We start from the raw sequence: 23,528 nt of genomic DNA, 5'->3' as shown, positions 1-23,528 counted from the left end.
TAATATTTTTTTAGTGTTTTAAAATATTAATACACAAATATCAAAAATAATTTTTAAAAAATAAATAAATATTACTTTGATGTATTTCTGAGTAAAAAATATTTTAAAAAATAACCGTAATAACATTTCTAAACATACCTAAAGAATTTTATTTTAGACATGAAAAAATCTTTTATTCTTTCTTTCTTTTTTTCCTGTTCAAGAATAAGCTTTTATTTCAGCTGTAAGAATTTATAGTCGTGAATTGCATCTTTAAAGAACTGGAAGCTTACCGAAGTTTTAACTTGTGATGAAAGTAAAATATTTATTCCATTTTTTCTTATAAATAACAACCTATGATTTCAGTGCTTTGAATAAAACACACTTTGCTGGCACAGCAATTGAAGCAAAACTCAGGTTGTTCGTCGAGTCCTCGAGCATTATTCTTCAGGTACGTTGAGATGGGAGTGAATGTGTCTATCTTCTATTTCTTTTATTTTATATTTGTACTTGTCAAAGGAGACGACAGCTGAAACCAAATTTAAGATGGGAAAATAAATGTTGGTTTAATATGTAGGTGGCACATTCTGTTATATAATCATGAGAATTATTGAGCATAGTAAAGGGAGCTCACGCAGGGAAATTTGTGAGTTTTTTTGTTTTAGATAACCATCGAGAGAGGAAATATGAGAGTGATTCATGTTTTAAATTCATGTTGGCTTGTTATCTGAATTACTTGAATTATAATCACTTAGTAGATTATGTGATTACTATCATTATCATTTTCTTCGATGTTTCTTTAGTTCAAGGTTATTTCTTTTATCTAGAAGTTGTGCTAATTAAGATTTTTTTTTATTATTATTATTATTTTGGTTGTTGGCACTTGTTCTAATGGAAGGAAATCAAACTAACATGGGCATCCATAAGGTGTTCGAAAGTGTTGAAGAAACCTAAATTTGATTCACTTAAATACAATAGGATGGCACTATCACATGACATATATAATTGACTACCGAAATAATAATGTTAATTACTAAATTAATTTTTATGAGTCAAATAATTTAATCAAATATTTTAATGATAATTAAAATTTTAAAGGTAGATAATTGGAAGCACTAAATGCATATAGGATTTTCTTGAATCCTAGTAAATATATTATGAATTACTTTTCATATATAATTAATGTTTTTGTGATTTCAGGGTGTTTTTCATGGTTAAATTGTTTTAAAAAATATAATACGTTAAAAAATCAATTCAATTCAAAATCTTAAACTGTTATATATATAATATCTCAAGATATAATTTATATTATTCTTTAATATTTCCTTTCAAGTAAAAGCTCTTTACACTCAAAACTTACATAAACTCATGCTACCTTATAAAATCGTAAGATATAATTTATATTATTATTTAACATAATAATGATTGTTTCCATAAGATTTTTAGCTTTTATTTTATTATTTGAATTTATTTAATGTTTTTTTTAAATCTCAACTAAAAAATTTATGTTGTTAAGTGAAATTCTAAAATATAATTTATATTATTTTTTAAAATATTAAGGATCATAAATAATTAACTGATTTAATTGTATTCTTATGGTATTTTTATAACATAATTTTTAATGCTTTATTTTGTATTAGAAATGTTGTTATGTAAGTAAGTTTTCTATTAATTCATCTGATTTCTATATTTATTTATCTCATGTTCTTATTAGCAATAACAATTGCTTAATATATCTCTCCTATTCGTAAATAATTAACTAACAATCCAGCCCTAAACTTGACCAATATCTTATCAGCTTTTATTATTTATACTTCATTAATATATAATCAATAGTAGAATTAATAGTCATCCCACATTTTTTTACTTTTTATTTTAATATTCCACTTAATAAATACTATTATTATTTATTTATACAAAATTCTCAGATTAAAAATATTGATGTAAGTTCATGAGAAAAATAAATAAATACATTTAGAGAAGTTACCTTTTTATTTATAATACTTGTATGTGGTATACATTTTTATCAAGTTTTGTGTACATTATTTTGACTTGGTGAAATTAATTCGTGATTGTTTCGTTAACTAGAAAGAAAAATCTAAAACTCTAACCAAATATATATAACGGTGCTAGCTATTCAAAATTGATGATGTTAGCTTGGGACAAGAAAAGTAAATAATTATGTGGTAGGTGCTCAATTTCTTACACTTTTCTTGAAGTTTTGGGTTGAGTTTTTTTTCCTGTTCAAGAATAAGCTTTGCTTTTAGTTGTAAGTACTTATGTTCATGACGAGCAGCTTGCTTTAACAGCTAGCTTACCTGAATTTTAACTTGTGATTAAAGTATTATTCTGTTTTTTCTTATCAATAACTACTTACGATTTAAGTGCTAAAATATATGTATACAAATTCATAACGTCACACCATTACTGTAAATAAAACACAATTTGGTGGCACAGGAATTGAAGCAAAACTCAAATTGCTCGCCGAGTCCTCAAGCATTATTCTTCAGGCACGTTGAGATGTGAGTTAATGTGTCTATCTTCCATTTCTTTTATTAAATATTTATTCTTTTCATAGGAGAAGAGAACTGAAACTAAATTCATGATGGGATAATAAATGGTGGTAGAATATATAGGTAGCACGTTTTGGTAATTAATCCTGATAATTTGATTTGTTGAGCATAATTGAGATTTGAGGGAGCTCAGGAAGGAATTTTGTGGGTGATTCCTGTTTTAAATTTATGCTGGTTTTTTTTTTTTTCTGAATTACTTGAATTATAATCACCGTGTAAATTGTTATGTGATTACTAGCATTTTCTTTGATGTGCCTTTAGTTGTGCTGAATATGCCTCTTTTTTTTTGGTTGTGGGCACCTGGTCTAATTGAAGGAAATCAAACATGGGCATTCATAAGGTGTCCGAAACTGTTGAAAGACTATGGAACGGATGGGAGCTTCGCATGGTGATGTTGCTTAGTCTCTTTCTTCAAATTTTTCTTATAATCTTTGGGCGTAGACGAAAGTATACGGCAGGATTCTGGCTCGGAATTCTTGTTTGGTTAGCATACTTGTCAGCAGATTGGGTGGCAACATTTTCATTGGGTATCTTGGCTCAAAAGCTTGGAGATTCAGAAACGAATTGTATAAATTCAAATCGAGGATTGATCCCGGCATTTTGGGCACCGGTCCTCCTTGTGCACCTCGGTGGCCCGGACACTATCACCGCATATTCAATGGAAGACAACGAATTGTGGTTAAGACATCTGTTGGTGCTAGGAAGCCAAGTTGCTGTGGCTTTTTATGCCTTTTCGAGGTCATGGTGGAGTAAGGATCCTCTGTTATTTGTAGCCATTCCCATCTTTGTTACTGGAATTGTTAAATATGGAGAAAGGAATTGGGTTCTGAGGTCAGCAAGCTCGGAGCAGATCAGGAAATCTGAATATAGTGAGATGAATGAATTACGTCTCAAATTTGATGAATTTTCAAACTCCGAGTTGTTTGGAATGACTGCTGAACGACTGACTGAAAGACTAGGCTTGAGAGACATAATACCTGAGGCTAAATTTCTCCACGAGGCAAAACTGTTTTTTCAGATGTTCAGAGTACTATTTGCAGATCTTGTTCTTGCCGATTCTAATCATTTGGCTACTCATATTATCCTAAGAGACAAGAAAGCAACGGAAGCCTTCAAATTAATTGAAGTTGAGATGGGATTTATGTACGATGTGCTTTATACGAAGGTGACGAGGGTTTGTTCGTCACGCATCATTTTTCGTGCTCTCAGCTTCTTATGTTTTGTTTCTGCGCTACTTGCCTTCTCACTAGGTATGTCCAGAAACAACCATGCCTATTTAACAACTGAAATAACCATATCATACTTCTTGTTGGTGGGAGCCATCATTATTGAGATTTATTCAGTAGTTTAGCTTCTTTTCTCTGACTGGGCAATGCTCTGGCTTAGTGGGCAAAAGAAGCCATTTTTCAATTCTGTGTATCAAACTATTTCACGATTCCTGTCATTTCTTCACAATGACAAAAGGTGGGCAAGATCAATGGCACAACACAACCTGATAAAATCTCAGTTAAGTGAAAACTCCTTGACCAGCATTTCTCTTAAGAAGTTGCTTGGGAAAAGCCACATTCTTAGTTGGGAGGATATCAGTGCTGATATGAAACATTTGATCTTCCAACATCTCCTAGATAAACGTACAAGATATAGTTATCGGATGCGCTATCATGATCCAGGAAAGAATGATTTACATGAGATATTATCAGAGAGAGGTGATCAGGTGATCGGAAGAGAGGGATGCCTTGAAAAAATTGGTGGAAGTGTGAAATCTCCAGATTTTAATGACAGCCTCCTTACGTGGCACATTGCTACCGATATTTGTTACCATGATGATGTCCGAAAAAATGGTCATCCAAACACCAAAATGAGCATATCGTTTTCCAATTACATGGTGTATCTTCTGCGTGATTGCCCCTTTTTGCTACCTAGAGGGATCGGTAAAGAAAGGTACACCCAAACCTGCAGCGATGTCAACCAACATTCTGAATTATTGCTCAATATCATCTCTGGTCGAAATAATTCATGGGATTCCTATGAGACTATTTTGCAACTTGAAGACAGCTCGGGTAAAGTGTCGGTGCTGTGCGCTGGTTTCAAGCTTGCCAAGTCATTGCAGTCACTTGAGACACAGGATGGTTGGGAAAATAAACGAAAGTGGGAGATGATAAGCACGGTTTGGGTAGAAATGTTAACGTACGCTGCAAGTCATTGTGGATGGAAAGAGCATGCTCAAGCACTAACACGAGGTGGGGAGTTACTCACTCATGTTTGCCTTCTCATGGCTCATCTTGGCTTGAGTGAGCAATGCTTAACCAATTGATGCTGCCTCCATATGTACCCGGAAAGTCCATTGAATGATCTTGTTTTAACTTGCAGTCATTTTTGTTTTCCTCCGTCTTTGACTCCTGGACTAGATTAAGTTTGGAGTTCTTATTTTAATTATCAGGATGTTATTTGGTTTTGAGTGTGCAAGTGTGACTTTGTTTTCTCTTAATAATGTTGTTAATAATCAATTTTAATATATATTTTGGAGTGATATATATATATATATATATATATATATAAATAATATAAATTAGCTTCACATAACAACTTAAACTATTGAGTTGAATTTTTTTTAATATGGTATTAAAATTATGATGATTAAACAATCATGAAATTAAATTTTATTATTCTTATTCTCTTTTCTAATGAAAATTTAATTACTAGCATAAAATAGTATGGATTTGTACAAATTTTAAACCTAAATTCTTTTTCTTTAAAGAATATGTTAGAGAATATTCTTAGTTGTCATGCCTCCTTCTTTAAATAGAAAAATAACTATTCAATTATCTTATTTAAGATAACTTTAAGTAACTATACACTCATCCTCTTCAAGGTAATTACCCACTTATTTCTTATTTTAATGATCTTGATCTTATATCATATAGATTTTTTATATCTTCTATTTATTATCCACATTCAAGTTTAGTCTGCAATCAAGTTTGGTATATTCTTCTTGGTCTAAGCTTCATAACGTTTTAGTCAATTTTAGTGTGTATATAACAATCCTCACTATTAATGCTCTTGCACGTATAATAAATCATTATGAAAGAACAACATAACCTCTCTCTTGTAACTTGTATGTAATCATCATTCTACAGGAGTTCAATATCAAAGTTCTGTGCTTGTGATATTGTTTTGAGAAATTATGCCAAAGTAAGGTATCTAGATAACCCAAATTTTCAGGAAACAGGACTTGTAAAACAGCTCAGTTGACTGCAAATTGTAATTAAACAACATACTTCTTGTTTGATGTAGGTTCTATTGTATCTGCCTCAATTAAAATAATATTACAAACTTAAGATTTGAATTTTAAATTAATTGATTTAAACTCTAGATTTAATTATAGATCTACTCATGTAATTTTAAATTTATATTACAAAGTTATATAAGTATCAATATGATCAAATCTATTTCTACACAAATAGTAGTTCAAATTCATAGAGTGATTCATACTCTAATTATATTCATGAATTAAAACCCCTAGATAATAGATATTTTTAATATTTTTGGTTTATAAAATTGATACTAATTATAAAAAAAAATGCAAGCATACTTGATTATCACCTATAGAATTATTGTCTAGTGTTCTATCCCCTACAAAGTTATTGTCTATATAATTATTGCCTACAAGCTATCACTTACTTTTATCAACCTACAATTACATGCATACTTGATAAATAAATTTTGAAGATCCTGTGAACTTGATAAAACTATAGTGCAATTGTCGTTGTTTTGTTGAATATGAGTTCTTAGTTGTCTTGCCTCTTTTGAATAGAAAAGTTCAAAATAACTTCTAATAACTATTCAATCCCTTTATTTAAGATAACTCTATTCAAGATAACTAACCACTTATTTCTTGTTTTAAGGATCTTGATCTTGTATCATGTAGACTATTTATACCTTCCATTCACAATCCATATTCAAGTCTCATCTACAATCAAGTTTGGCATGTTCTTCTTGATCTAAACTTTATAATTTTTTGATCAATTTTAGTGTATATATAACAATCCCCACTATTAATGCTCTCGAACGTATAATATCCAGGTATGGTTTTTGGCTACTATTGAGAAGATATATTGGTATAAAGTCCATCAAGAGAGTGGCCAGAAAGAAAGGTACAGAAGTCTAGCAATCAAAAGTGAAATACAGAAAATTAAAGCAGGGGAGCAAGTCCTCAAGCTTTAGCTTGTGAATAAAAAAATTAATTTATTCTATAGCTGGTGGGAAAGGCCCTATTCAGAGGAATAACCCACCATTCATATGTACGTACCATAAACATTTCATAAAGTTGTATATAGCTTGTGAAGACAGTAAATTATTTATTCTATTCCTTCTAAGCAGTATAAAAAACGTTTTCACATTTTGCTTCGTGACAGGAATTTCATTTTCAAGTTCATAGTGTTGCCCAATCTCCATAAATAAATCACTATCTCTATAAAATAATAAAACACAAATTTGTGGCACCAGGATTGGGAACGCAACTCAAGCTGGTTACACAGCAGCGTAGTCGGCAGACATTTACTTCAACAAACTTTGGGGCTGCAAGTTCTGTGTGAATGTAAGTTTACATGCTTTTGTTTATGCATTAATTTTTATATTACTGTTATTTTTGGTGGATATAAATGATGCTATTTATTTAAGTACTTGAAAGGTTGGCTTGAATGAATGATTTTTTTTTATATATATATATATATAAAATGTATCAGTTTGTACCTCAACTACTTTCAAATCATATATAGATTTCATGGATACATGAGATCCTAAATCTTACCACTGATCAGCCAGTTTATGTGGTTGAAACTTTGTCATGTTATGGCATATTATTTATGTAAAATTTGTTTGGTTCTTTATGATTTTGATACCCAGTGTGTTGAAAAATATTCCAAAATTTACAAAAATGTGTTTAACTTGTAAAAAAATGTGTTTAGCTAGATGAATCCATAATCTGACTTGGTAAAATTAGGCTTGAGACAAAATTCTTTTTTTTTTTTTTATTTTTTTATATAAATGGTGTTGTTTTGCACCAGTGAAAAAAGAACTTTAGTTTCTAAAATAGGCAGCCACAAGCAGTTTGCTTCTTCTCCCCGTCGGCTCTTTGTTCAATCTGCTTCTTCTTCTTAATCCATTTTTTTTTTTTTGTGAAAGGCTTAAATCCTTTTTTTATTGTATTTATATGCAAGAGTTGATACTATTTGGTTTATGGCATCTCTATACTCCATTTTTCATTTTCTGAATTAATTTACATGAGAAAATTTAAAAGTACTTAAATATATTTTTAAAAATATAAACTCTATTTTATATATAAAACGAAAAAATTATAAGTTTAAAGTTTAAAAAATTTATATAGTATTTATAGTTAATGATTTTTTATTTTTTCTTATTAAAGAAAAGAGACTGAACTCAGATGCGCTTGTCAAGGCATCATCTTTTAGTCTAGGTAAATTTAGGGTAATCAGCACCAAAATTAAAATTTGAAAACAAAGGATTCCATGCAACCCTGAAAAACAAAATTAATTTCTACCCTTTCCCAGATCTCCCTCCAGCCTGAACCATCCTAGCCAGACCCACCAGCCATGCCACTCTCTTCCTCCACACCATCAAACCAATGCCAAAAACCATCTGGAAACACCAGCCGTCCCTTTCTTCCTCCTTTCAAACTGATAGCCCATAAATCACCCGATCTTCTCCCAATATCCAAACACCTGATCTCCTCACTATTACTAGCAGGAGCACCGTAAAGAAACTGACGCCAAACCAGCCAAGAAACCACAGCTGCCCGTTTTCTCCTTCCTCCTTTGAAGCCGACATCAGCGGCCCCTCAACAGACCCTATCTCCCCCCAAAAACCCAGCCCCCGATCTACTCTCCGTTGCTACCAGTAGCCCCATATAACCCTGCCTTGCCTCTCTTTTCTCCCTCACAAACAGGAGACCCGCAACATATCCGAACTTTCCCCTCATCACAAGCAGCAACCTGCAACAAAAATTAACCCAATTTCGGCCATAAATTACAGCCCCATTCTTACCCAAAAAAACCACTGGCAGCTCAAAGGAGGAAAGTCTTCTCCAAATACTACAAACATACTAACCACTTCACCTATGGCCACAACTTCTAGGAACTAGTAAAAAAAACTAGATCTAGATCTGGAAAAAAAGGGGGAAGATGAACAAAAGGAAAAAAAAAATGTTAAAAAGATGTTAAGGGGCTTACTGCCGACTATATTTAGCCGAGGGCAGTCGACTATATTTAGCCGAGGGCAGCCCCCGTAAAGTTTTGTTCTCTCTTTAGTTTTTTCTTATTTGCTTTATAGAGAGAGGTCGGAGCTTCTCTCTCTAGAAAGCCATGTAACAGTGAGCGTGAGAGATAATATGTGTTTGTCCGTCTAGAATGTGAGACTAGGACTAACAATTCTATTTTCATATATATTAGGGGTTCATCTACGTTTTCCTTTTATTCATTTATTTTAATTCTTAAACTAAACGGTTATATATATATATATATATATATGTATGTATATTAGGAAAACGTAGATGAACCCCTAATATATATGAAAACAGAATTATTAGTCCTTGTATATAATGAGGAAAAAGAAAAAAAATGGTCCTTTTGTATGTTATTTTTAATTTTCTCAAGTTCGTTTTGTAACTATGCTGATTTATTTTTGAAAAATGTGTTTGCTAGGGACGTGTCGTCAAAGATTGATTTAGCCCATCTGTCTCAAGATATTGTAGAACTATGGAATGAATGGCAGATTCGGTCTTTAATGTTACTCAGTCTCCTTCTGCAAATCTTGCTCACCTTTGTTGGACAACGACGGAAGTATACTAATGGACGTTTGCTGGGGACTTTTCTTTGGGTAGCATACCTGTCTGCAGATTGGGTGGCAACTTTTTCGTTGGGTATCCTTGCTCGCAGCGAAGCTGACTCCGCAAATCCGAAATTAATTCCTGTGTTTTGGGCTCCAATCCTTCTTGTTCACCTCGGTGGCCCTGGAACTATTCCTGTTTATTCAATGGATCAAGCCAGTAAATTATTGATAGTTCGCCTTCTTCAGCTAGTAACCCGAGTTGGTGTGGCTTGTTATGTATTGTTCAGGTTATGGAACAACAATGTCATCACGTCGGTATTCATTCCCATCTTTGTATCAGGAATCATCAAATATGGTGAAAGGATTTGGGTTTTGACGAGAATCCACGTATACAATAATGTGTCGCCACAACCTTTTGCGGAAGTACATCGCATCAAGATTAAAGATATATTACCCTGCTACAAGAATACAAGAAGTGAGGTCATATATCTCCATGAATCTTATATTTTATATAAAACGTTCCAGGTACTGTCCAAGAATTTTGATCTCGTCAGATTGGATCAAAAATTCACCTATGATTTGGTTTCTAAAAAGGAAGCGGAGGAAGCCTTCCACTTGATAGAAGTTGAGCTGGGATTCAAGTATGATCGGCTTTATTCTAAGGTGACAAGGATTTCCAGGTGTCGCGTCATTCTCCGCTCTACCACCTTCTTATCATCTATTTCTGCATTAGTTTCCTTCTCAATAATGACAAAGAGCAGTAGTGTCTATTCGAAAAATGATAAGATTATATCTTACGTGTTGCTGAGTGGAGTTGTGTGCCTTGAAACTTATTCCATCATTATGCATCTCTTTTCCGACTGGACTATTATTTGGCTTACCAGTACTAGTGAAAGAGCTGGTGGTATTCCCCGTGGAATCAATTGTCTTTCTCTGTTACTAACATTTTGTAGGAAGTGCAAAAGATATTGGTCAGGATCTATGGGACAACACAACCTAATAAGTGCTCAATCAAACAACAAGCTTCTTAAGAAGTACTTTCCATGGATCATAGGGAGCATTGATAGCCGGCAAAAAGTGGGGAAGGATTTAAAAGAATTGATCTTCAAACAAGTCAAGGATAAACGTTCAAGGTACGATCCCGATATCAGTGATTTCACTTTCCTCAAGAATCTATTGAAAGAGAGAGGTCGCGAGGCACTTCAAAGCAAGGATTGCATCGGTAAATTTGGATGGAGTGTGGATGGTGTAGAATTCATTCATAGCCTCCTCACTTGGCACATTGCTACTCATGTTTGTTACTTATATGATTCTGATCAGAAGAATGGTTTTCACAAGAAGCGAAAAAGTGTAATATTGAACAGCACATTATTATCCGATTACATGTTGTATCTCCTGGTTAATTGTCCAACCATGTTAGCGAGAGAGCCCAGCGAAACAAGGTATGATGATACGAGAATTCATTTGCGTCGTCTCCTTTTCTGGAATACACATAAAGAAGTGAAGCTCAACATTTCCTTGGAAGAATTGAATGCATTATCGTTTCAGGAAGCTGAAGTGAAAGCCTTTTTCAAAGAATTGCTTCAAAGGCCGTCTGCCGTGCTAAAGGAAATTGAAGAACAAGACAAAGGAGAAATGTCAGCCCTACTAGATGGTTGCATGCTTGCTGTGTCTTTGCAGTCATTAGAGACACGGGATGGTTGGTCAAATGACAAGAAATGGGAAATGATAAGTCATGTGTGGGTGGACATGTTGATGTATGCCGCAAGTCATTGTGGATGGAAGCAGCACACTCATGCACTTGCCCGAGGTGGGGAGCTACTCACTCATGTCTGTCTTCTCATGGCACATCTCGGTTTAAGCAAGCAGTGTCGACCTGGAATAAATGAACAATTAGCTGATCGGTCTAGAAGGCTTGCTGGTATTCTTGAGTCTGAAAAACCTAGCTCCCTGGGTCTGAGGTATATTTCTGTGGAGTAGTGCTGTTATTTTTAATGCTTCAATAAGGATGGAACTTTCTCATGTATTGTTATACTATGCCTTTTTGCTTTATTTTGTTGTTTTGATGTATTGAAAGTTTGTAACCTTTTTTTTTCTCATTTCAGAACTGAAAATCTCATCACTGGGGAGAGGCCCCAGTCAATATGTATAACATATATGTCCTTTTGTAATGGATCAGTTCCAGTACATATGGTTTCAAGCTTGACTAAGAAGAATTTATTCTCGTTATTATTTTGGAAAATGTTGTGCTTTAACTTCTGTTTGTGCTTTTCATTTTTTTCACAAAATAAATTTTGTCTTGTTTTTCACTATTTTCCTTTTTATTAGAAGAGATCTTTTCATGTTTTCCCTCACCAGTGGTGGACACCTGCTCTTTGTGAAGGCCTTCAAAAGCCCATAAACTGACTAAAAGAACAAACCCTGTTGAGTCCAGAAATACAAAAGAGCCCAAAGTAAGTTCAAAGACGAACCCCCGAAGTACAGCACTTGCCAGTGGGGTAGCCGCTGACTTGCTCACCGGCGATTCAGTGACTTGACACCGGAAATCAACACCGTATTTAATAATCAATAGTTTCTGTCAAGAATAATAGCAAAAACTATTGATTATTAATAGAGAAAATTTAAGAAATTTCACCAACCAATTAAGCTCTCGAATGATTTTCCATTTTATTGGTACAAATTGTAATCCTACACTGAGGGACTTTTGATAAATTGGGTTCAAATAGGATCTTTACTAACATTTTTGAGATATCGGTTTTCATGAATATTTCAAATATTCTGATTGATTTCACTTTTATTATAGATTAGCGATAATCCAGAGATGAATTCAGCTATTATTATTATTTTTTTAATGAAATAGGTCTTCTTAGTTTTTACAACTATGACTTATATCCGGAGACAGACTATATTTAGTTATATGGTTCTGATTGTTTTCGCTAAATCTCCATGCATAATTAATTATCTTTATCAGGGATTAATTAAGGCACAAATTACTGATTGCCATCAAATCATAGGCTTCCACATTAGTCTTCTATCCGTGATCGCAATTTTAAATCCTTCTTGTTAATCAATAATTAGCACTCCTTGATTCTATATAATTTGAGCAATTTTCAGATAAGTAACCACTTTGTAAATGATAATTTCCTGATTAGAGTCTGAAATGTTCAAGTTGAATGAGTTTCTTTTCTTTTGTTTTTCAGCTTCATGATACAACTAATGGGACTAAAACGAATATTGACTCGATCCACAGCTCATATTATCTTCAAATATACAAACGAAGCCTGTCTGCTTTTACCATATCCTGATTTCAAGACCCATGGTTCTTATACCTTTTCACGTGATACTACCAAGAATTACCAGCTTATTAAATCCATATAGAAAATTCTAAAAGAGTAAAGACTACGAAAGTGTTCTTCTTCAATCAGTTTTTCCTTGAGCCACTTTTTAAATTCTTAATTAAGTTGCAGTACCTTCCATGGGGAGCAAGAAATTTATACTCATGTCCGAAGAAAGTCTGGAATATTTGTGATTCCTGATATGGTACTCAAAGTAGAGAGCTTGAAAAGGTTTTTTGGAACAGTGGGCATGAATGGTAACTAGATAAACATTTTATAGAATGTTGTAAATAATAAGAACAAAGTGAATTATGCTTTCTCTTTTGGAACAACCTTTATTATTATTATTTTTTCAATCTGATGAGAATTAAAGCAAAGAATTTGAGAATTACAAATATTTTGGGCAATAAAAGATAAAAACCTCTCTGTTCCTAATACTTAGTTTTAGCTAGTGATTAGAGAAAGTAATTTAGTCATTTATTCTATATAGTTTTCTCTCGCAAATAACCCTTAATATATATTATAAACCTTTCGTAAAGTTATATGTAGCTTGCGATGAGAGTAAATAGTTTATTTTAGGCAATATTTTAGGAAGTACATTTTCAAGTTGTAGTGTCACACAATCTCTAAATAAAACAAACAAAAAAAAATACATGGAAAAAAAATAATCTAAGGATTTTATTTGACCTGACCTGGACAAATACTCATGTCAAACTGTAATCAAGTTAACCCAAGATAAAATACGACTAAAAAATTTATTGATTTTTTTATTTATTTTTTTATTAAAACAAGATTGTTTTGATTTTTTTTATTTAGATCAATTCAGGTTGACCCTTTCAATCCATGACCTAAGCTTTATCCTAAGTTGATCCCAATGCAACAATATTATTTATTAGTTTTCCCATATTTATCTATAATTTTACTTATGTTTTATATATAAAATATTTTGATATTTTTTGTTTTAAGTTATGAAGGTATTTTTGGATGTAAGATTAGAAAAGAATAATTTTGAGAAAAGATTCAAATCATGTTCCAACATGTGTCAAATATTAACAGATATGACCTTCAATTAATGTTTTATGCAGAACTTAAATTGTAGAGATTGAAATGAGGTGATTCTATTGGCATTAAAAAACTAACATCTATATCTTTCTATACATATATGGCAAGAGAAAAGAAGAAGAAAGAGCATGAATATCGCAGCCTTTAAAAACAAGTTTTGTATTTTGCTATTTTTTATCTTTAGTCATTTCGACTTGAATATCTTGAATTAGAAAAATTTATTTGATACAAACTTAATTTTTTTTTTTATTCTTAACTCAAAGACATATCAACATACTAAATTGTAGCAGAAAAAAGCTCATATGAGAGAGATGATTTTTCTAAGATAACCCATAAATTCTATCAATAGACAAATTTTATGAAGAAATAAGTCCAACTTACTTATCAAGTATCCAAAATGATATGACAATTTTTTATTCATATGAAAGAGGTCTTTATTTGATCAAATAAACTTTACTAAATTTAAAGTAAAAGCTTAAAGATTTTATGCAAACCTATTATTTTTACTTTTCAAGAAAGTAGTTATTGAACTATTTAAATATAAATTGTCTATTTTGAAAACAACTCCTACTTTTTTAGAGGATACAAACGAACTAGTAAGGGTGTGGTGAAAAGGGTTTTTCTATCAAATAAAAAGGAAAGCAAGAAAAAAAAAAAGGGTGGCAACCAGAAAGAAGAAATAAATTAACTCTAACCTTTTTTCCTATACATGAAATTATCTTTTTATCTTTTCTCTTTCTTAGTTTTTCAATAGTCATGTAAAACTAAGTTATTTTTTTGGTTGAAAGGATATACAAGACTTCAGTTTTTAAAAATTATGAGATATATTTTATTTTTTTCTTTTTAGTTTTGTTGCTACTCAATTTTCAATCCTATTTTGAAGTATTATTTAGGGGAAAGAAAACAAAAAAAAAAAAAAACAATGAAAACCAAAAAAATATATTCTTAATATATTTGTATTATTTTTAACATTTTTAATGTTAATTATATCAAAAAGATTCGAATTTTAAATATTTTTTTAATGTGTTGAACTTTTAACGTATTATTTTTAAAATAATTAATTTTACTCATTGAATTAAATTAACATTGATATTATTTATTTTAAAAAATAAAAATACAAACGTTAGGCCAAATAATTAGAGAACAAAGATAAAATTTTTCAGAGTGGAAGGTAGCCATAAAAAAAAAAAAAAAACCATAACACAAAAAACCTTACCCTATTTTTCTTTTGGCAATTGTGCCGGCACCCCCTCCCTTTGCCACACCAGAGCCCCTGCAGTTATGCTAACCTTCCCTCAGTTAATATATTAAAATTCAACTTCTAGAATTTAGCCTCTAGCTCTAGAAAACTGGATCAACGCCTTATTGGCATAAGATCAATTATTGCTGTTCATTATTACACGCAAGAGTTTTGGAACAATTGAAATTCATGGTCATGCCATATGCTAATTCCGATTAAGAAAAGTACAAAATACAAGTACTATTAACTTTAATGTGCTGCCCAATCATTTAAAGATTTGGCTTAATTGCGACAAAAGAGATATATTCTCACTTTTTTTTCTCTTTTTGAGTAGCCCCCGGTAGTTTTAATTTAATTTTTGGGTAGTACGTAATGCATGGGGTGTAAAGAAAATTCAAAATTTGTTTGATTCTAGCATATGATTTTGAAAGCCTTGTGTTTAATTTTGTTTGATGGAGTTGGCTTGCGAAAAGAAATCGTAAACAACTATGTGGTAATTTATTCTCTTTTTTTGCTCAATTTCTTACACTTTTCTTATAGTCCTTTTTTTAAAAAAAAAGTCTTAGCTTGAGACAAGACAAAGTAATTTATTCGTGTTTTTTTCCCTGTTAAAGAATAAGCTTTGATTTAAGTTGTAAGTTTTTAAATTCCTTACGTGCAAATCTTTCTCTAACAGCTAGCCCATCGAAGCTTTAACTTGTGATGAAAGTAAAATATTTATTCCATTTTTTCTTACAATTAACAACCTATGATTTATTTGCTAAAATATATGCATACAAGTTCCCATTGTTACATCATCCCTTTGAATAAACACACAATTTGGTGGCTGGGAAATTGAAGCATTGTTCTTCAGGTATGTTAATGAGATATGAGTTAATGTGTTTATCTTCCATTTCTTTTAATTAATCCTGATAATTTGATTTGTTCAGCATAATTAAGGGAGCTCAAACAGGAAATTTGTGATTTATTCTTTTTTAAAATTTATGCATTGCTTGAATTATAAACACGTCTACGTAAATTATTATGTAATTACTAGCATTTTCCTTGATGTTTCTTTAGTTCAACATCATTTAAGCTGGTTAGAAGTTAATGTGCTCAAAATGTTTTTTTTTTATTTTATTTTGGTCCAACTGAAGGAAATCAAACATGGGCATTCATTCAAAATGTATCTGAAAGTGTTCAAAAAATAGATTTTCTTTCCTATCATAACCTAAATTAATTTGATTCCCTTAAAGACTAGATGGCACTATAATTTGCTACTAAAATAATAATATTAATTAGTAAATTGCTTTTATGAATAATTATTTAATCAAATATTTTAATGATAATTAAAAATATATTTTTTCGAAGGGAAACACTAATTCCACATAGGATTTTCCTGAATCCTAGGTAACTATAGTACTATGCATCCCTTTTCATTTATCACTAATGCGCTTCCCATAGCTTAATTGTTGACAAAATATGATGAACTTTGGTTTTATGAGTTTTTTAGTTTTTATTTACTTGAATTTATTTAATGTCAAGGATCATAAATAATTTGAACCTAACAATCTAACTCCTAGACTTTGAACCATAATTAATATATAATCAAAATATATACTTATCAATAGTAAAATTAATAGCCATCCAACATTTTTTACTCACTATTCTAATATTACACGTAGTATACACTATTACTGTTCTTTATATAATCTTAAATTAAAAACTTTAAAAGATTGATTGATGTAAGTTCGTGAGAAAAATAAATAAATATATTGAAAGAAGTTAGCTCTTTAATTGTAATAATTATATATGACATAAGTTTTTATAAAATTTTGTGTACATTATTTTGATTTTAGTTTATTGAAAACTCGTGATTGTTTCGTTCACTAAAAATCAAAATCTAAACTTCAAATAATTATTTTAAGATCATAATATGTTTAAAAATAATTAAATTTTTTTATATAAAAATATATAAGAAAGTTATAATTATGTTTTATATTTGAAGTTTTGATCTAAAATAAATTTTATTAATTGCATATTAAACTATGCAATTAACTCCTTGACTTATCAATAAAACTTCAATTATTATTATTATTATAAACTTCAATCACATTATATATATTGTGTGTGTATGTGTGTATTCTCTCTATGATTATCCAAAAAACAATCACATTTTTTTTATAAAGATTCTGGGATTTTATTTTAACACAAGGTTATACATCATTATTAAACCAATACAATTCAAGAATTACAAATGTCATTTAAGTATATTCATTATTATTATATGGAAATTTTAATGTTCCTTTTAAAGAATATATTAAGATTTGTTTTGATTTTTTTTATTCAATAATTTTATTTTTTAGTAGGAAGTAAAGAGAAAACATTTATATCTTTCACAATTTAACGAAATATTTTTGGAAAATTTTAATGTATTTGGAAGAGGAAAAAATACATACCAAAAACAAAATCCCTAGTTTTCCTATAAATAGAACTAAATATTAAAATCTAGGTTTATAAGGAAAAAACTGAAGCACGTATGATATTTGTGAAATTGATGTGTAAAGAGATTTTTTTTTCTCTAATACTGATAGGATAAATATTAATATCCATGTTTATAAAGAGAAAAGGAATAAAAAAAAGGGGTGGCTTATTCGTAAAATTGATGTGTAAAAAGATTTTTTTTAATTCCCCTATAAATCCTGATAGGACATACCCTCATTTTTAGACATAAAAGTGTTTTAGAATTCTCATTTTGTAAGAACCAATAAGAGAATAATTAATTTATCATTATTTCATTTTTCATAATTTAATATAATATAGTAGCAACCAGTCAAAAAATATTTTTCATAATTGAATATAATACGGGCCAGTCAAAATGATTTTAATGATGGACAAAATGAGAATACATTTGAACACTCAAAAACTTATTCTATATATATATATATATAAGGACCTTTTTTATTTTAATAAATTTATATTTGTTAAACATGTATGATTTTCTAGTTTCCCCTAGAAATGTTTTTTACGATTAATTAAAAGAATAAAGATGGAAATTATTAGAAAACTATTTGGTGAAAGTAATTTAAACCCGACCAGATCTCTGATTAAGAAAAAGTAACTCCAATGTAATTTATTATTTCAAACTATTTTTTGGCTTATTTCAAAACAAAATACTAGGCTTGGCTTCTTAAATGAATTACTTAATTTAAAATTGCTTTTTTTTTTGTTATATTTTACAAGTCGTGGGATATCTCCATTGCTTGAAACTGACATTTTTTATTAGTTTTCTTTAATTAAGTTAATTTTGGCTAATTTCAAAACAAAATACTAGGTTAATTTATTTTTTAATTTTTTATTTAGTTATCTTTAATTAAGTTAATTTTGGTTTGTTTGGAACTATGCTGATTTTGTGCGGATTTATTTTGTAAATTTTTTGTTGTTATGCCCTAGTCATCAACGATGGATACGCTTCGAATATTGATGTTACTCAGTCTCTTTCTGCAAACTATCCTCGCCATTTTTGGTCGTCGGCGGAAGTGCTTTACTGGATTCTGGCTTCGTTCTGTTGTTTGGTTAGCATACTTGTCAGCGGACTTGGTGGCAACTTTATCATTGGGTATCCTAGTTCGCAGCCAAACCAACTCTGCAAATCCTAACATGATTCCTGTTTTTTGGGCTCCAATCCTTCTTCTTCATCTTGGTGGCCCGGAAACTATTACGGCTTATTCATTGGCAGACAATGAATTATGGCTAAGGCGCCTTGTTGAGCTAGTAATCCAAGCTGGTGTGGCTTCTTATGTCCTGTTCAAGTTATGGAGCAAGGATACAATCATATTTGTAGCCATTCCCATCTTTGTTTCCGGAATTATTAAGTATGGGGAGAGGATTTGGGCTTTCAGGTTAGCAACCTTAGAGGATTTTAGCATCAGAAGAGAATATATATCATCCAGCAGCAGAAGTGCATATGAGGTCAGAATTGTTCGTGAAGCTCGTCTTTTGTTCAAAGCGTTCCAGAAGCTGTCCACAAATTTTCTTGTCTTCGATTTTGATCAAACCAACACCTATGAATTGGTTTCTAAGAAAACTGCGGAAGAAGCCTTCCAGTTGATAGAAATAGAGCTGGGATTCCTGTATGATCGGATTTATTCTAAGGTGACAGAGATTTCTTGGCTACGCGTCATTCTCCACTCTATCACCTGCTTATCCTCTATTTCTGCATTAGTCTTCTTCTCAATAATGACAACGAGAAACAACGTCTATTCAAAAAAGGATACGATGATATCTTACTTGTTGCTGGTTGGAGCTGTCTTGCTTGACTGTTATTCTATCACTGTGCTTCTCTTGTCCGACTGGGCTGTGATTTGGTTTACTAGTAGTAAATTAGTGGGCGATTTTCTGTATCGAATCAATTGTCTTTCTCCGTTACTATCATTTTGTAGGGAGCAGAAAAGATGGTCAAGATCTATGGGACAACACAACTTAACAAGTGCTCAATCAAACAAGCCATTGAACGAGCTTCGTAAGCAGTACTTCGCAGGGAAATGGAACATTCATAGCCGGGTGGATGTGGACGACGTTTTAAAAGAATTGATCTTTCAACAAGTCATGGATAAACGTTCAAGGTACGAACGTTTAAGGTACGATCCCGATACCAGTGATTTTCTAAAGCTATTGGAAGAGAGAGGTTACAATGCGCTTCAAAGATATGATTGTTTCGATAAACTGGGATGGAGCATGACTCATGTAGAATTCAGTCAAAGCCTCCTCATTTGGCACGTTGCTACTCTTGTTTGTTACATTGACGATTCTCGGAATAATAGTTTTGCCAAGGGACGAAATTGCGTAATGAGCAGCAGATCATTATCCGATTACATGTTGTATCTCCTGGTTTATCGTCCAGCTATGTTAGCGATAAAGCTCAGCGGAACAGGGTATGCTGAAACTACCACTCATTTGGGTCGTCTCCTTCGCAGGAATACCTTAGATGAATTGCATGCGTTATTTCTCGAAGAATTGCTTCCAGATCTGCCTGCCATGTTAAATAAAATTAAACTTACAGACGCAGGAGGAATGTCAGCCCTGCTAGATGGTTGCGTGCTTGCTATGTCATTGCAGACACTGGATGGTTTTCCAAATGAAAAGAAATGGAAAATGATAAGTGAAGTGTGGGTGGAAATGCTGATGTATGCTGCAAGTCATTGTGGATGGAAGCAGCATGCTGATGCACTTGCTCGAGGTGGGGAGCTACTCACTCATGTGTGTCTTCTCATGTCACATCTCGGTTTAAGCAAGCCATGTCGACCTGAAGTAAGTAAACAATTTTTAGCTGATCAGTCTAAAAGGCTTGATGATCTGTCTGGACGTCAATGGGTCTATGAGATTCCCCTTGCTTAGCTAGTTAAGTCCTCTTGGGGTTTAGTTTTATTTTGTTGTTTGGATGTATTGTAACTTTTCCTCATTTCCGCTGCTTGGTCATTAAAAACATTGCTTGTTCTTAGTCTTTTAGACCTTTCGTTATCTTGTTTTCTTGGCATCTTTTATTAATAACACAGGAAAAATTAACAAATCGTCAAACACTATTTTTACTTTCTCTTGAGGCGGATCTTTTCCAGTTTCCCTTTACCAAATGTGGTCACCTATTACATATGAATTGACGTGAGCTTGTGATAATGGATGATTTTTAGTAGTTATGTGTGGATCTATCATAAATAGATGGGGATTTGCCCCAAACAAAATGTATAGATGGCTTAGCAAATTTATAAATAATAAATAATTTTTTTATTTGATTTTTTTAGCGATCTAGATCAATTTATTTGACCCATGATATGATGATTAGACTAGTTGATCATAGGATGGATTTCAAAACTATACTAAATATCATGTAAATATATCAAAAATGTATTATTTTTGTTTTTTTTGCTATTTTGATTTTTAAAAAAAATTATTAGAAGATTGAGTCAAAAAATAGATAGCAATAATTTTTATGAGCTGTGATAAAAAATTTAAAGGATACAAGTTGTACAATCCTAATAAAAAACAATTGTGGTTAGAATAGATGTCAAATTTGATGAAGAATGAGAATAAAATTGGAAGGTAGATAATAATAAAAAAAATATGATTTTCTACTAGTTTCAATAAAAAAGAATGAGAAATATAAAGATCACAAAGAATATATAGTCACACCATTATAAAAATTAATAAGCTTAACTTCACCTTTATTTTCTTCCTTTTCTTTTAGTAAAAGCTCAAGTAGTGGCAACTTACTAAGTCCATCAAGAAAAATAAGGAGCCTTAATTATTTATATAAGATAATTAATTTTATTGATGATGATGTAATACTATATTGTCACCTAGCTACATGTGATTCTATAGTATTTGAATAAGCTATAAAGGATGAAAGATAGAGAATTGCTATAGAATAGAAGATTGTATCAATTGAAAAAAAATAACAAATAAAAATTGATTTCTGGACCAAAAAAAAGTCAATAAGTGTCAAATGGATCTAAAAAAAAATATTAAATGAAAGGTGAAAAGATACAAGGTGAGAATAATAATAATAAAAAAGAAACTATAGTTAAAATCAATGAATTAACTATGATGAGGTAATTAACTATGATGAGGTTTTTTCCTTAATTTCTAGATTGAAATAGTTACAAATGCCACAAAAAAAAAACCTATAAAAATTTATGTGGATAACTCAATAGTTATTCCTTTAACAAAAGATGCAGTATTCCATGTTCCATGATAAAAGTAAATATATTAACATATGATTTTATTACTTACGAGACTGTATTAAAATATAAAAAAATTAAAATCAAGTATGTAAAGTTTTAAAACTAAGTTGTGAATATTTTAATGAAGTCACTTAAATATGATGTTTTTGTTAAGATAAGAGATATGCCGGGAGTTATAAAGAAATCAAGTTTAAGGAAAAATATTGAAAATAAACTATATTTTATTTTCTTTAAAAATTATAAAGAAATAGTCTATTAATTAAATTAAATAAATCAGTTAACCGGTCCATAATAATCGGTTGTGCAAAAGATCCTAGTCGAAATTGTGTAATGAGCAGCAGAAGATTATCTAATTACATGTTCTATCTCTCGGTTGACCTTCCAACTATGTTAGGGATGGAGCTCAGCAAAACAAGGTATACTGATACGACCATTTATTTGTTTCTTCTCCTTTTCTGGCATACTCATAAAGAAAGGAAGCACAACACTTTCTCAGATAGCTTGGATGCATTGCTTGGCAAATGATCTGTTCAGGAAGCTAAAGTGGATGCATTTTTCAATGAATTGCTTTGAAGTCCGTTCACCATGTTAAAGGAAATTGAAAACATAATAATATTTAACGAAGATTAAGTATATTAATTTATGATCAAAACTGAAAACACTATTGATTAGTACTTAAAAGTGCATTTTTATCAAGGTTTTATATCATCATTTTGCACTTGAAGTATCAATAACTCCTTAACTAAAATATGTTTTTATAATAATGTATCTAATAATATAAGATACCTATAATTTGTGGTAAATGTCTATTTTTAATGCAGGCCTATCACATAAATGAAAGGATTGATTGATGAATTTAAGAACTGAAATTGAAAGGATAAAGAGATGGCCAAACTTAGAAAAGAGATGTCGATGCAATCCAAACCGGAACACTGTTCGGTAATTAGGTCATATCTAGAGCTATAGATCTCAGATTTATGTCTACTTTATATGGATGGAAAGGTAAGACATAGGCCTACAACTTTCATATAGAGCCCAAGATCTAAAAAGGTCATTTTCAAGTCCAAATTGTAGCAATAACAAAGAAGCCTGAATCTGTCCTCCAGCCCGAGCACTGTTCAGTATTTTAGCCATATCTGGAGTTCTCAAAGTCAAAATGAGCTAAAATTTTTACACAAGAAAGCTGAGACAATTGCCTACAACTTTCATGTTTTCAAATGGCTCCAATTTTGACGTTATCAATGACATTTTAGGCAGACAAGAGAAGATAAGGATTGTCAACAAGCATGTTTGCAACTGGCTCCATTTTTGACGTTATCAATGACGTTTTGGGCAGACAAGAGAAGATAAGGATTGTCACCAAGTCAAGAGTTGGCCACCCACTCATCAATTAGTCATCAAATCAATAGTTCCCAATTTTGGCCTATAAAAGGAGGCATTTGCCATGCATTTAGGCATCTTGGTTTCCAGATCAAGATCATTCTCTTCCTTTCTCTCTTTGTATTTTTTATGCTTTGTTTTCATTAATATTAAGTTTATGCCTTTCATTTCCTTTCATTTTCTTAGTTAACTTTTATCTTATTTATGTTCTTATTTTGTTTATTTATTTTTCTTTCTTTTATTATGTCTAGCTAAGTTTATTTTGTCAAGGTGAAAAGGTTACACTAATGGTGTAAGAATAAGTATAATGTAAACTTAATATGGACTTTAATGTTTGATACTAACATGTTTTATATTTGTTATCTTGTTCACTCTTTAATACTTTACTTGTTAAATG

At 31.2% G+C, this 23,528-nt stretch overlaps 4 protein-coding genes and 1 long non-coding RNA gene across 5 annotated transcripts in view; 4 read left to right on the top strand and 1 right to left on the bottom strand.

Annotated features, from left to right (window-relative positions):
* Positions 1-335: 335 nt before the first annotated feature.
* The window catches only part of LOC105139249 (uncharacterized), a 34,818-nt gene continuing 11,625 nt past the window's right edge, over positions 336-23,528 (top strand). Inside the window, exons 1-2 of the mRNA XM_011045624.1 lie at positions 336-430; positions 18,468-19,654. Coding sequence (XP_011043926.1) covers positions 18,477-19,654 — 1,178 coding nt within the window. The 5' untranslated portion in view covers positions 336-430; positions 18,468-18,476. The remainder of the gene's footprint in view (positions 431-18,467; positions 19,655-23,528) is intronic.
* LOC105139245 (uncharacterized) lies at positions 2,214-3,915 on the top strand. Its single transcript, XM_011045621.1, has 3 exons — positions 2,214-2,301; positions 2,413-2,489; positions 2,868-3,915. The coding sequence occupies exon 3, from the start codon at positions 2,878-2,880 to the stop codon at positions 3,901-3,903; it is 1,026 nt and encodes a 341-aa protein (XP_011043923.1). The 5' UTR covers positions 2,214-2,301; positions 2,413-2,489; positions 2,868-2,877; the 3' UTR covers positions 3,904-3,915.
* Positions 3,904-5,040, top strand: LOC105139246 (uncharacterized). Its single transcript, XM_011045622.1, has one exon. The coding sequence runs from the start codon at positions 3,925-3,927 to the stop codon at positions 4,864-4,866; it is 942 nt and encodes a 313-aa protein (XP_011043924.1). The 5' UTR covers positions 3,904-3,924; the 3' UTR covers positions 4,867-5,040.
* LOC105139248 (uncharacterized) lies at positions 6,980-11,430 on the top strand. Its single transcript, XM_011045623.1, has 2 exons — positions 6,980-7,149; positions 9,272-11,430. Coding segments are annotated over exons 1-2 (2,109 nt in total). The 5' UTR covers positions 6,980-7,147; the 3' UTR covers positions 11,379-11,430.
* On the bottom strand, positions 7,971-8,986 carry LOC105139247 (uncharacterized). The gene is made up of 2 exons (XR_844943.1): positions 8,494-8,986; positions 7,971-8,454 (listed from the first exon to the last, which is right to left on the bottom strand). It is a non-coding gene; the product is annotated as an uncharacterized LOC105139247 (long non-coding RNA).

This window comes from Populus euphratica, unplaced genomic scaffold, assembly GCF_000495115.2.
Source record: "Populus euphratica unplaced genomic scaffold, PopEup_1.0 scaffold89.1, whole genome shotgun sequence".
In the NCBI taxonomy this organism is placed as follows: domain Eukaryota; kingdom Viridiplantae; phylum Streptophyta; class Magnoliopsida; order Malpighiales; family Salicaceae; genus Populus; species Populus euphratica.
This window is presented reverse-complemented; position numbering and strand designations above follow the sequence as displayed.

Coding starts and splice junctions, on each gene's coding strand:
- LOC105139246 (XM_011045622.1), top strand. CDS start 3,925: ATGCTCTGGCTTAGTGGGCAAAAGAAGCCATTTTTCAATTCTGTGTAT.
- LOC105139245 (XM_011045621.1), top strand. CDS start 2,878: ATGGGCATTCATAAGGTGTCCGAAACTGTTGAAAGACTATGGAACGGA.